The sequence below is a fragment of the Equus przewalskii genome, chromosome 10, assembly GCF_037783145.1.
Source record: "Equus przewalskii isolate Varuska chromosome 10, EquPr2, whole genome shotgun sequence".
NCBI classification, from domain to species: domain Eukaryota; kingdom Metazoa; phylum Chordata; class Mammalia; order Perissodactyla; family Equidae; genus Equus; species Equus przewalskii.
The window spans coordinates 12286909-12301181 of NC_091840.1; the positions used below are offsets into that span (position 1 = coordinate 12286909).

The window sequence follows — 14273 nt, forward strand, 5'->3', positions numbered from 1 at the left end:
CTGACCTGGAGTCCTGGGGGCCCACAGGCTGTCAAGGACAGTGCCTGCCCACGCCTCCTTGGCCATCAGAGCTGTTTATCCTTCCTTTCCCCTCAGCTTCAGCCTCTCCCATCCTTCCCACCTGGGCTGGGGATGCGGGAGGGAACCAGCGCAGCTTGCTGTCCTCTCCAAGGCTGTGTTCTTTAAGCTAGAACCCATTCGGCTAAGGGTGAGGAACCTTTGGAACTAGTAAATCGGTCTTTAACCAGACCAAAACCTCTGAGCACGTGAGCAAGCACCAGCTCCTATGGAGGGTCCCCTTGTCAGTGAATACAGGGGCAAAACCATGGAGAAGAAGTCCTTATCAGAACTCATGAGAAGTCCCCATTATAAGTCATGGGTACATAGCTGCATGGTGTTGCTTTCAGAAGGGCACACCACAGCCAAGATCTGTGCCAAGGAGATGGCCTCCTGGATGTGCCTGAATAAGGATGTAAGAGTGATGGTGAGATATTATCACATTTACAGTTGTCCTCCTAGTAAAGAAAGCACCCCATGACTCACCTCATTCTAGAAGCTTCATTGCCAGAGGTAGGAAGAATGTCCTCACCTAAGCATTCATTCTTTCCTTCCTGGAGTGGTGGGGCCGCCTCCCTGCTCCCTCCCCTCCATAGCAAGTGGACATTTAGATTTCTTTCTTGGGGCTGTGTGGCTGCCAGGGACATGCCTATCCCCAAGGATAGAAAAATTACGGCGCTAATGATCTATTCTCTCCCGTCAGCTTGACCCAGCCTAAAGGGGAGATGCTGCTGCTGCTCTCTCTGCTGCTTGCTCTTCAGCGGGCACTGCCACGACTCAGTGCTGAGGGCCGTGAAACCAGCCCAGTCCCCTCTGCCCTCGGACATTAACCCACAGGAGGGTCTGAAGAGTCCCAACCACACTCTTGCTTTAACTGGCACACGGAACTGCCTCCAGGTGGATCCACGCTGCTACAGTCAGAGTTTTGGAAGAATCTGAGAACAAAGTCAGGCAAAGTCAGGCAGTGGATGAGCTTCCTGAGGTCTCTAGCCACTCGAGCGCCCATGACTTTTCTCGCTCTAAACCCCAAAATCTCAAGGTAGGTGGGGTCTTATACCTTAACAAGGCGGTGCTGGTGACATTGACGGGGATTCTGCCAGGCCAGTAAGCCAGAGCCGGGACCCGGTGTCCTCCTTCCCAGGTGGTCTGCTTGGCTGGACTTCCCCCTGTGCAAGGAGGAGAGGCAGTTGGTAACTTTGACAGTGGTACCTCAGAACTTCTTTCCATCTAAGAGCTAGTCTCGGGGACAACAGTCCCTCTCCAAGAGGACTGTCTAAGAGTTTCCCATAATTCCAACAAAGGAATGACTTCTTTTAGTAAGCAGCTATTTTTATTCAATTAGCTAATGTCTTTCAACACGTGCTTTTGTGTCACTGGATTCAACCTATGTAAGTAGTCGCCTCAGTCACTCTCTATTGAATCGCATCAATTTGCTTTCTTCATGACACTTTTAACACTTTAAATCGTCTGCTTGCTTTATTGACTTGCTTATGGTTCATCTCCCCTCCAGGAGACTCCATCGGTCTTGTGCACCCAATTCGTGGGTGCTTAATAAGTATTTGTTGAGTAAATGAATTTATCTTCCTACTCATCATAATGTGACTGTTCAGAATGAAAAAATACAATTATTTAAAAACAGAGAAAAGCAGAAACTTGCCCAGCTATTTGATCTGCCCAACGCCCAACAACTGATCTGGCCTGGATTTTATTGTATTTTGTTCTGCTTTGCTTTGCTTTGTTTTTCCTTGAACTAATAAATTGTTCTGATGTTGTGGAGACAGCGTTAGTAATAGCTCTGACCTCTTGCCTCTTGCGGGGAGGTAAGAACAATCTATGTGCAATCTATGAATTTCCACTTTGGTAATTAAAGGAATTATTTTTGTAACCACTAAGTCCAAAGTGACCACCAGTATAATGATGACCAGCGGGGTGGAAGAGATGAGGTCATGCTTTATGGAAACATCCTGAATACATGTTGTGTTGAATTAACCATGACCATCCCCACCACTCCCACACACATCCCACCCTCATCCGAGTGGAGCCAAGGATTCCACAAAGTTAGCGTGTGGAAAGCCCTTCCAAGGCAAACGCTGGATGTGGCTCATACATACTGTGGTCATTCAACTTCCCATGTTTGGCTGGTGCGAATAATGAAAGCAATGATGATGAGAGGGAGGGGGCAGAAGACCAAGGCTTCTGTCGCTCTGCGCTCACACTGCAGCAAACGGAACCTTTGATGTCCCTGGCCCGGCACACCACACCGGAAATGCTCAGCGTTCTTGAGATTTTCTCCTAGCCAGCTTTGGAGTCCCCCAAGTGTTGAAGTAAGAAACAAAACAGCTCACGTCGTATGGACTGTTTATGTTTAAGGGTGTGGGGCTCTCGAAACCAAGTGGAGTTGTTCAGGCTGAATGGGAAGCTCTTTGACCTGGCCCAAGATTTCTCAAATACATTCTTCACATTGAGAGCCACACCTCCCATAAAGACATACAGAGCCCACTCCCAATTATTCACGCACATGGAACAGAATCCAGAACTGCAGCAAGCATAAAACGCACTCCCACGTGGCTTTGGAATGCATGACTTATGCTTCAGCTTAAGGCCAAAGAGCAGGGAGGAAGCATCCACAATTGCACATGCTGGGGCTCTGAAGATCGTTCCTGCCCCAGGAGGGCATTTGTCTTGAAGCTTGGGGGATGGGCGGGCGAAAATACGGAGTCCGTTTGTTTGCATGTCCACGGTGCACAGAATTCAAACGGACTTGCTTAGCCTTTGAGGCCAGATGCTAAGGAAAGGTGAAGGCTTCAGTTCTAAGAAACAAGCCAATAGTTCTGACGATCAACCAGAAGGCAGGAGCTGGGCGCCTGCGCTGCGGTAGGCAATGGGCACCGAGTCAGCACACAGGATTTGGTCTCTGCCTCCAGGATGTTTCCAGAAGGGTACACTAGCCCCTAATTAATAAATTTGCTAATTGGTCCTCACCACTAAGGGGCCTGCTCATTTGTCACAGTCTCTTGTGTTGCTCTTTTTCAGAAGATTAACTTTCCTAATTTGTTTTTCAGAGAAAAATATTCCAACGTGTTTGCCTTATTTCAGAAGTGGGTTGAAAGCTGGAGGGGCTGGGAGGCATTCAGTCAGTTATAAAATGTGTATATGTCAACAGAGCAGAGAGTCCCATGCAGAGATTCAGGAATTAGGAGAAAGAGAGGAAAAAGTTGGCTGAGAGAAGCCCTCAGTGTGGCCACTTGAGGGGCAGTCCCCCCTCTGTTGTCAAGAGCGGCCAGCTGGTAGTGGCTGCACTGTCGGTTCTTGCTTTGACGGACAGACACAATTACATATTCCAGCCATACCCACAGACCTTGGACTCCGAAGGAATTCCTCTTAAGAGTCCAGAGAGGGGGTAAGCAATTATAAAAAATGTATTTCCCACAGCCTGGACACTGTCTCACTCCAAATCCCATGCCATTGCTTAGGGTGGACAAATGTTAAAAGATTCAACTAGCATCCTCTGTGGATCCCCAGGGTTGACGCTCGACAATCAAGTGGCTGATTATCAGAAAGCCCTAACAGTGTTCATTGTGGTTTTTCTGTACCAGCAAAGGCTCAATCCCAGAACAGCTGTATTCCCCCATACTCTTCAATGATACCCGCTCCTACTAACGAACACTCACCCCAAGTTAAACATCATGACAGTAACAACAGTATCTCCTATTTAGTGAGCCCTTCCTAAGCATCAGGTTAAGTACTCCTAAGCATGATGCTAAGTACTTCCCTGCATTGTCACATTTAATCCTTATGACGACCTTGCGAGCTAGACACTAGTATCCCCATTTTTCAAATGAAGAAGCTGAAGCTCAGAGAGGTTAAGTAATTTATCCAAGGTCACCCAGCTAGCAAATGGTAGAGTCAGGATTTGAATCCAGGTCTAACTACACAGCCAGCACTCTCATCCATTAAAACTTCTAGGACAGCGGTCCCCATTCCTGAATGCATATTAGAATCACTAGGGAAACTTTTAAAAAATATCCATGCCGAGGTCGCTTCCCCAGAGATTGTGGTATAATTGGCCTAGGATGGAACCTGGACGTCAATATCTTCTAAAGCTCTCTTGGTGATTTAATGTGGAGAGGACCCATTCTACAGGAAGGGGGTCGAGGAGAAAGATCAGGAAGTGGACACAACGAATTTCAAAACTAAATATAGCCTCCATGCTTTTTAACCACAGGTTTTATATCGCCCACACCTTTATACCCTAATGCCATAGGATCATAAATGTGAATCTCTAAGTTATAGTAAGAACAATAGACAAGTCCCTAAGTGAAACTTCTATGCACTTGTTTATTTCAAAAGCTATTTGTCAGTTTAGATAAACCTCAATACTTTGATCAGCGGCCCTGGCACATGAAAAGCGTTGGTTGCATTTGGCTTTCTGTTGAGAAATGCATGTCTTCTGGTCATGAGAATGCATTTCAATGCACTTGTGGTTAGTTATGACTCTAATTAAGGCAGAACCTCTTACTTAAAGCAATAAATATTTAGCTTCCGCAACCAAAATATAAACAGAATCATGATTCATGAATTTGCTTACTTGTTCTTGCCCTGCCGCGGAAGTGAAATGGCATTCCGTGATGCATCAAGACAGGGCAGACGGAGGAAGACTCCCCCCGGCCTACGCTTAGGAATAGCGGTTTTCCCCGGAAAGGACTAAAGGCCATGTTGCACTGAGTCAGAAGGGCAGTGCAGCTAAAGAGGAGGTTGGCAAAATTCTTGGTACCAAAGAACCCCCAGGAGAACTCCCAGACTCTGATCTAATGAGTCTAGGGTGCAGCTCTGATTCGAATGCCAACGGCCTGAGGACCAGAGTTTGAGACAGAGTAGCAAGGTAAGCAGGAGGACGCCCAGGGAGCCAGGCAGGTCTCAATGCCAGCTCCAGTGTCCTCCTCTGCATCGTGCGGCCCTGAGCAAAATTCCTAACCTCTTCCAGTCTCCATCTCCTGTGAAGGAGAAAAATGATTGTACTCATCTCATGGGGCTGTGGGGAAAGTTACCTAAGATAATATATAGAAAGTTCCAAGCAGAGTCCTTCCGCATAGTGCCTGCCACAGAAGTACCCAACGAGTGCAATCAAAAAAACCCAAAGTCCCCTACAGACAGAAAAGAGTAGAATTTGCAACCTGGCAGCCCACACACTGAATTCAGCCCTCTGGCAGTTTGGCTTGGCATGCATGGGTTTTGGGTTTGTTTTTAAGTAATTTTGAATGTAATGAGACAGGGCCCTTTCTCCAGCCTACTGAATCCCTAGCACGGCCCACCACTGATGAAGACGAGCATTTGTTCACTCACGTTACCTGCCTGGCCCACGAAGGCTTTTGTGTTTGCGACTCGGATAGAAGAACACGGCTGTCTGAGGAGTGCACATTCTATAACCTTCTAAAGAAGCAGGCTTCGTTTCTAAATATAAATACGTGCCCTTGCCAAACGATGCCCGCCGTGCATACTAGTTTTCTAGAAATACAAGGCAGTCAGGCCTCTGTTTGAACCAAAGACTCTGGCTGGCCCGGAGTGGCCTTGAGTGCGGTGATGGGGACATTCCAAGCCTGGTGGCCAAAGGCCCAGAAGGACACACAATTCGACTTCCACTGGGTCCCCACCAGCTGGCCCTGCCCCCAGCCAGGGCCAACAGCCAACATCCCTTGTCCCTCCCTCCCTCACCCAACCCCATCTCTGACCTTTCTCTGCCCCACCCCCTACCCTAAATTGGACAGAAGGCCCAGGATGCGGAGCCCACTTCCCAGTGGGAAAGGTTATGCAACAACCTGATAGCATCAAATTACGAACAGCCAAGGTCTCCTAGAAGCTGAGGATGCCAAGTTCAACAGAATGTTTCCTCATCACCAAGGGGGAGGAAGGAACAGTTCTGCTCTTCAAATAAAACAAGAAAAGATTTTCCAGACAGAGGAGCAGTCAGTTAGGGGACAAACAAGGTGTTGGTTCTGTCCCGGGTAGGAAATGGGTCTGGAGTGGGGAGGGGAGGGACGGGGGCTCTGAGCCAGGCCTGTGCTCGGGCTGCAGCCTCCATATCAGCAGTAGGCACGCACCTCCTGTCCTCTTCTCCTCTTCGGATGGGAGGAGGCACAGCTGCTCTGCTCTGCCCCCCACCCCCAGGTCAGTTTCGTCTCACCCCTGCAGGGTGCAAGCCAAGCCCAGTGAGCATCCTCACTCCAGCACGGGGTGAAAAGATGACTCCAGGAGACGCTGCCTCATCCCATCAGCTGAGCAAGGCGGCTTGGCCAGGAAAGGAAAGGGAAGACAAGGAGGGGGGCCTGGGGGCCCCGGGAACAAGGGAAGGCAGCACGTGGCCTGACGTAGCAGGCTGGCTGTGGGGAGAAAGACGCAGGGCTCTGGGTACTGTTTGTCCTACTCCGTTGCGAAAACATTGACTGTCTTCTCTCTTTCATCTGCTCTCGACACTGGCCCCCTTACAGCAGGATGTGCAGGCATTGCATCCCCCTATGAGGGATCTGGACGAGGAGGAGCAGGTGATCCAGAGGGACCCCAGCCTGCCGTGACCCAAGCACCTGGCCACACTGCTTCCACACAGGGCTCTGCCTTCGCAGATCCCCCAGCGCGTTCCGGGCAGAGAGGAGAGGGAAGGCTGAGGAATAGTTGAAAGGAAGCAGGTTTGGAGCATGAGGAGGGGGAAGCGTTTACCCCAAGGCAAAGCTGGCCTTCAGGATCTCCTGAGCAAAGAAGAGAATGGCATCCAGCCCTCGCACACCACAAATTCAAGTGCTGTGCCCCACAGATACCACATCAAGCAGCAATGTCTGTGCAAGGCCTTGCCCAAAAAGAGTGTTCTCTTGAGATGACGGAAATCCAGCTTCAGAGCAAGGTTCCTGAGACAGAGGCCCAGAACGCTCATAAAGTCATCCACGTGTTATTGAAGCGGCCCGACTCCTGAGCAGGGAAATCTCTTTCAGGGCATCTTCCGCTCCCCTTCCAGTTCTCCCCTTCGTGGCGTGTCTCCAGTTCATTTCAGCTGGGAGTAAAGAAATGGGGTTTCGAGGGGGTTACTAAAGGCCAAACCAGCAAGGCTCGGTGCCTCCTGGATCCCAGGGGATCCTCCAACAGTCCAGGAAAGGGTCCACCACCCCACAGCACAGAGAAGGAAACTGGGCTGCAAGCGGGGAGGACCCGGCAGGCTCCAGGTCCTGAGCCGCGTCGAGATTCAAACCCTGCCTGGCCCTCTAAAGCCACTAGCTCTTTCCGCCTCCCACAGATTTAGAAAGATTCAGACTGTCACTGGGCTAAGGACATTTTCCTTGACAACCAGGCAGTCCAAAGAAGCAAGACAGGGCTTTCCAGATGGCGAGCAGGCTGTCGGTGTAACAAGGAGTGAGTAATAACAATCAGGTGGGTCAAGAGGAATGAACTGGTGGTGGTCAAACCATGTGGCCCCCTCAGTCCATGGCTGGCCTCGGGAGAGCCCTCACCCTGCTCAGCCTCAGTTTCCTCATTTGGCCAAGAGCCTGGCTGGAATAAAGACCACTGAGGTCTCCTCCAACCCTGGCATTTGTGGGATGCTGGGATATTCCTGGAGATTCCACCACTCGCTTCTGTCATTTGCCGTCTTTGGCTCAGTGGAAGTGAGTTGAGTCCCAGCCCCTCTCTCTCCTCTCAGCCCCACAAATGTTAGAGGGGTCTTTTAAAGTTGAACAATGTGCCGGGAGAGTGGGAAATGGGGAGCTAGTGTTTAAAAGGTGCGTGGTTTTCTTTTGGGGTGATGAAAACATTTGGGAACTCAGCAGAGGTGATAGTTGCCCAACATGGTGGATGTGCTAAATGTCACTGAATTGTACGATTTTAAATAGTGGATTTTACGTTACGTGAATTTCACCCCAATTTTGAATAATGTCACTCTCACTCTTAAAAATCCTTCCATGATTCCATATTTCTTTAGAATTAAGGCGAAGAGTGTTTGCCTGAAAGAAAGGCCCTTTGAACGCTAGCCTCGGCTCTCCCTTCTGCCTCATCTCTCTGCTCAACCTGCTCCCACGAGCTCTGGACACAGACAGCCAGGCGGCTCCTGCTCTCTGTTTTTCCCTTTCTTGCCCAGGCTACGCAGAACCTCCTCCCCAGCAAATCCTGGCTGCCTCCTACTCATTCTTCAAAACTCAGACCACTAAGGAAGCCTTCTGCTCCCCCTCCCACGTGGGTGAGATGCCCCTGTGCTCCCCTCTACCACAGGCTTCTCACTTGTATAATAATCAGCTGCTTACATGTTTGCTCCCAGCACTGTCCAAGAGAACTTTCTGCCATGATGGAAATGTTCTATATTTGCACTATCCAACATGGTAACCACCAGCCGATGTGGCTTCTGAGCCCTTGAAGTGTGGCTAGTGTGACTAAGGAACTGAATTTTAATTTAATTTCAATATAAATAGTCCTGTGTGACTAGTGCCTGGTGTATCAGACAGTAGATAGACCAGTGGCTCTCACATTTTAATCTGTATTACAATCTCCTGAAGGACTTGTTACAACACAGACTGCCAGGATCGGTCCCCAGAGTTTCTGATTCAGTGAGTCTGGGGTAAGGCCCTAGAACTTGCGTTGCTAACAAGTTCTCAGGTGGTGCTAATGCTGCTGGTCCTGGGGACACACGTTGATAAGCCCTGGCCTAGATCTGAAAGTTCTAGACTCAGATGACTCTAGACTCAAATGGTCTAGATGTGGATATTCTAAATTGGTGGTTCTCAAAGTGTGGGCCCTGGACCAGCCGCATGAGCATCATCTAGGAGTTTGTAAGAAATGCAATATCTCCATCACCATCCCAGATTTCTGGGTCAGAACTGCGGTTTAGCCAGATCCCCAGGGGACTATCTGCACAGTAAAGTCTGAAAAGCACTGCTCTAGACTGTCATTCCTCAAAGCCAGGGGCTTGGTTGATCCTTGTGTCCCCAGCATTGAACACACTTCCCGGCAATTGTAGTTGCTCAACAAATGGAACGAAAGGAGAGATAGAGGTTGCCCAGTCAGTAAATGTGTTTCTCATAAGGTAAAGTTCTTCCATCGAAGAATGGGGTCCCAGGCCACATCCTTAAACCTGATTCACTGTTTCAAAACTGCCTTGTAAGGGGGAAAGAGACAAGATAAGGTAGGTCCTGAGATAAGGGAGTAGAGGTCATCTTCTTAGGGAGCAGAAAGCTCGCCACAGAGCCTCTCACTCACAGATCATTATCCCCTCATCCTTGGTCTCCATGCCTTCTGGACTTTCACCCTTGAGAGTTCTGATTCTAGGCTCTTCCAGGCTTTTCAACTGAGCATTGAAGATGGCAGCCTGGCCCAAGGGTATCCCAGGTACAGGAAGAGGAATTATAATCAGCTAATGCACAAAACCACTCCCAGCTCACACTTGATTTCTCTAGGCTGCTGTCGCAGGTTTCAGACACATTCCTACCCAGCTCCAATCTTAGCACCTCTTCCTGACCCAACTCTCCAGGCGCCAGAACTAAACTGCAGCGTTCTTGAACTGGAGGGAACCAAAGAAATTGATAGAGAGAGAGAAGCACCGCGAGCTTGAGAGATGAAGTCATCTGGTCACTGCGTGGGTTGAGTGGAGGTGGCACCCAGTTCTCCCGACTCCCAAGTCAAACCTCCGGACACGCAAGACGTGGCCACAGTCCCGGCAGCCACTCACTTGTAAAGTTCTCAAGGGATCTGATCCAAGGGACACCAGGTTAAAAGTCGACAAATAAAAATGGTCGGCACTTTTTTCTCACCATGAGCTACAAGATGCGTCGATGTCCCAGTTTCTAGGTAACTACAAACGTTCTGCCAGACTAATATGAAAAGGGGTTTGAGTACCTGAGCACCATCCTTTCACCTGGAGACAGTGGGCACCAGAGCTCAGGAGCAAGCTGGACCACAGGGAAAACCCAGCTCCAAGGGGTCATCTTGCCAAGCCCACCTCTGAACCCTTTGGATACAAGCACCTCCTAAAAAATGCATTTTCTTTTTCTTTTTTTTTGAGGAAGGTTATCCCTGAGCTAACATCTGCTGCCAATCCTCCACTTTTTGCTGAGGAAGACTGGCCCTGAGCTAACATCCGTGCCCATCTTCCTCTACTTTATATGTGGGACGCCTGCCACAGCATGGCGTGCCAACTGGTGCCGCTGGGCACCTGGGATCCGAACCGGCGAACCCTGGGCCGTCGAAGCAGAACGTCGCACTTAACCGCTGCGCCATTGGGCCGGCCCCATATTTTAATTTTTTGGGATACAAATAACACCAGTTTGTTGTGGAAAAAATCACACTTAAACCCTCTCTCCCCTTCCCAGCGTAATTACTGCTAATCCATTGTTTATTGCCTCTCAAGATTTTTCTGAAAATAGGTATGCTTATTTTTATATAATAAAATCATAGTTTACATATTGTTTTGCAACCTGCTTTATTTGCTGAAAAGCATTTAATGTAAATGTTTCCAGGTCAAGAATACACATCATTTCAGTGGTTCCTTAGCATTTCTTTAAATAAATGTATCATAATTTCCTTAACGCTCCTCTCTTGCTGGACGCTTGAGTTATGTTCAACTGTTTTTTTTTTAACCTACTGGAATGAGCATTATTTTACATACATCATTATGCACCTGGTGAATTATTTAAGACAAATTCTTAGAGGAGGAACTGATACATTAACGAGCATGCATGTTTTTCAAGCCTTTTGTCCAGATTGCCGAATGGCCTCCCGCATGGCTGCTCTCTCAAAAAGTGTGGTCCTTGTGGGGTAACTGTCCCAGAGCAGATGGGCACTGGGCTAGGGGACCGAGGATGTTTCAATAGAGGGGGGCAGTATGGGGTCGTGGGGAGATCACCAACTTTAACTTTGGTAGCAAGCTTGGCTCCATCCTCACAAACTGTGTGACCTTGGACAAGTTACTTAACCTCTCCGAGCCTTTGTCTTTCCTCATCTATAAATGGAGTTATTACCACCTCCCACCTTTCATGATTATGAAGTCTAGAGATCACATACATAGGAACCTTGCATAGCTGTGCAGTAAGTATTTCTTGAATGAATGAAATGAATTAATGGTTAGATAGATAGAGGGATGACTTTTCAAAGAAAGGAAGGAGGAAGAGCAGAGCAGCGGGATGAAAGAAAAGGCAAAGCATATTTGTTGGAAGGTCCGTGATTGGCTTTTCAGGGAGAGGGCTGGTCCCCTGCGGCAGGCCTGGGAGAGAAGGAGAGAAAGGGATGGCCTTTTCCACAGAAACCCTCTCTGCCCCAATTTCTTTCTTCTTTGGGAGTTGGCGGCTGGTGAGTAACTTGACCCTGTTTCACATTGATGCCCCGACGGCCTGGATACAAGTTGGTCCTCCCAGAGGAAGAACCTCACTCCCCAGCCCGGGCTCGGCACCCACAGCGGATGCACCAACCCCAGCAGTGCCCCCTACCTTGATGACTTTGCCACGATCCAGTGAAGGGACCCACGCTGCCTGCCAGCTCACACTTCTGAGCCCACGGGCCGTTGTCTCCTAGAAACCAAAAGAAGCAACAGGTAACGGTCAACAGGCTGGTGGACATCTCCGCCGATTCTCTCTCTGGCCCAAATCCTTGTGTACAGCAGGGGACTGGCTAGAAGAGGGGCTTGTGAAAACAAACATGATCCCCCCTCTCGAAGAGCTCCCGCTTCCATGAGGCCAGCCTCTGCTGGGCCTTCAGAGAGGGAGGCCCCGGCTTGAGGTTCTTGTCTTACAGGCTTGTGCCTTTTTGTATAGTTTTGGCAAGCCCATCACGTGTCATCAGCCCAGCAGCTACTTACTGCGCACCTACGATGCGCCCAGCGCTTCGCGTATATTCTCTCAGTATCCTCCCCTTGCTGTGGAATGGCTTCTAGCACAGCTCAGTTTTGCAGATGAGGAAACAGAGGCTCAGAGAGGTTAAAGGAAATTTGCCAACAGTAGCATATAGATTCGAACCCAGGTCTCCACTGTCCTCATTCCAGACAGGGACCTGAGACCCACAAAGCCTGTGTGGGCCCTTTAAATGGCTCTCTAGTTCAGCTCCACTCAGCCAAAAGAGGTGACCCGGTGAGCCAGGGCAAACAGAGTCTTTGGGACCAGGGAGGAAGGTGAAGAGGGAATCTTTGAACTGCCCTAGGACCATGTAGGTTCACAAGGTCAGAGTCATTCATTAACAATTAGGAGCAATACCCAGCTGGCCCTAATCAATACACAAGGGGCCGGCAGGGGACCTCTCTCACTGTGCAGACCTTTCCAGCAGCTCAGGCTTGGAGGCCTCAATGGACAGGTGCTCAGCATTCAAACCAAAAAACACTAGCCAGTCCCCAGGTTCAAAGCAAGCCCCTGCCCTGATAAGGAGGATCACTTGGCGAGACTCTGCTCTTCAGGGAGCGTGCGCAGGGTTATCCATTAGATCTGTTAGGCTGGCTGGGTTTTACTACTTAACCTGTAAACCAGAGGAATGTGTTTTCTTTTGCTATGCGGTCGACTTTGTCCTTGATCTGGCCCACCAGGCTGTCCATCTCCCGGAGACCTGCCCCATATGGCCTTTGGCTCCGTGGGTCCGCTGATAGCTGGGTCCTGGACAATGGCACGTGCATGTGGGCCAGGCCCACATAGAGCAGGAAGGGTCTTCCACTGGCACTGAAACAAGAGAGCCAAGAAGTCACTCTCCAGAAGATTCTCCTGGCTTGTCCAGTGTCTCTGTGGCTCTCCCTTACCGCAGAGAAAACCCCCAGAACACCTGCTGCCCATGTGCTCAGGAAGTACACATCTGTCCCCAACCTTCCAAGGAAATGTGGAGATAATCTGGTTAGCAAGTAAAAACTAAGAGTAATTGTAATCATCGTTACTATCCTCCAACATTCACTGAAAGCTTATTAAATGCGACTCATGTTGTCTAAATTCATCCTCATAATAACCCCCAAGTTCGCTTTTCAGAGGAGGCATCAGAGGCTTAGGGGAGACGAAAGGACTTGTCTAAGTTTCTGCAGTTAGTAAGTGACAGAGCCTGGATCGAAACTCAGAGCTGGCCAAGAGCAAAGCCCTTGCTCTTAACTGCTGCCCGCTAAACCCAATGCAAACATATTTTTGGAATCTTATCTGCTATTTTGCAGCATCCAGGCCATCATATCCATTTCCCAGCCTCGGTCCTTTCTAAGACATGAATGGATGACTCAAACTGACCACAGGGAATTCCAAGGACGCACACGGCCACCCAGGAACATCTAGATCAAGGCTCTATTTGAGGCCCAGACGCCTGGCTGTCCCTTTTCGAACCCTGAAGAGCCCTCTGGAAGGCAAGGGGGAGCCGACTGGGCGACCTCTGCTTCCTGTCTGTCCCCCACTCCCATTCCCAGGCAAAGACAGGATCAAGGGCAGCTGCAGACCACAAGCTTCCCCTCCTGAAGCAGCAGGGCCCTCGTGGCGCCCCTCCCCCTATACCACACCCCTGGGGTCTTTCAGAGGACACAGCAAGGCTGAGGGGAGAGCTCAGTCAAGTTTGCATGGAGTGGTGATGGAGCGTGGCTCTTTCTACACCAGTTCCCCCAGAGATTGGACTTCCAAACTGGCTCCCGTGTGCTGAGCTTGCCTGATCCACATCGCCCCACATCAAGTTCTGAGTCCTCCCAGCCTCAGCTCTGCATCAAGCCACGCCTTGGAGTGCTCCCAGCTTCCTGACTCCCGGGGTCTCAGGGTTGGGACTGTGCCTGCACTCAGCTCTCTTTGACAGACGTAAAACCTAGGACACAAGTCCCAAGACAGGGGCCTGTCCTTCCCCATTTTAATCAACAGTTTCTCTGCAACATTTCTAGAGTGGTGGCGCCCAGTGCAGTAGCCACGAGTCATGGTGGTTATTTAGATTTCGATTAATGAGAATTGAATAAAATTAAGAATTCAGTGTCTCAGATGCTACAACATGGATGAGCCTTGAAGACATCACGCTGAAATAAGCCAGTCACCGAAGGACAAACGTTGAATGAGTCCACTTACAGGCGGTACCTAGAGTGTCACCTTCTAGCGACAGAAAGTGGAATGGTACATAGCCAGGGACTGGGAGAGGGGAAAATGGGGAGCTGGTGTTTCATGAGTATAGAGTTTCAATTTGGGAAGATGACAAAGTTCTGGAGATGGATGGTTGTGATGGTTGCAGAACAAGGTGAATGTACTTAAAGCCACAGAACTGTACACTTAAAA

The 14273-nt window shown here is 49.5% G+C and overlaps 1 protein-coding gene across 8 annotated transcripts in view; it reads right to left on the minus strand.

The window, feature by feature from the left end:
• Nucleotides 1–14273, minus strand: part of ARSG (arylsulfatase G) — a 116168-nt gene that overhangs the window by 19155 nt on the left and 82740 nt on the right. For all 8 annotated transcript variants that reach the window (XM_070560147.1, XM_070560148.1, XM_070560153.1 and 5 more), the window contains 3 exons: nt 12523–12719; nt 11508–11588; nt 1115–1223 (listed from right to left, as the gene is read on the minus strand). In XM_070560147.1, the coding sequence (XP_070416248.1) occupies nt 1115–1223; nt 11508–11588; nt 12523–12719 (387 nt within the window). The remainder of the gene's footprint in view (nt 1–1114; nt 1224–11507; nt 11589–12522; nt 12720–14273) is intronic.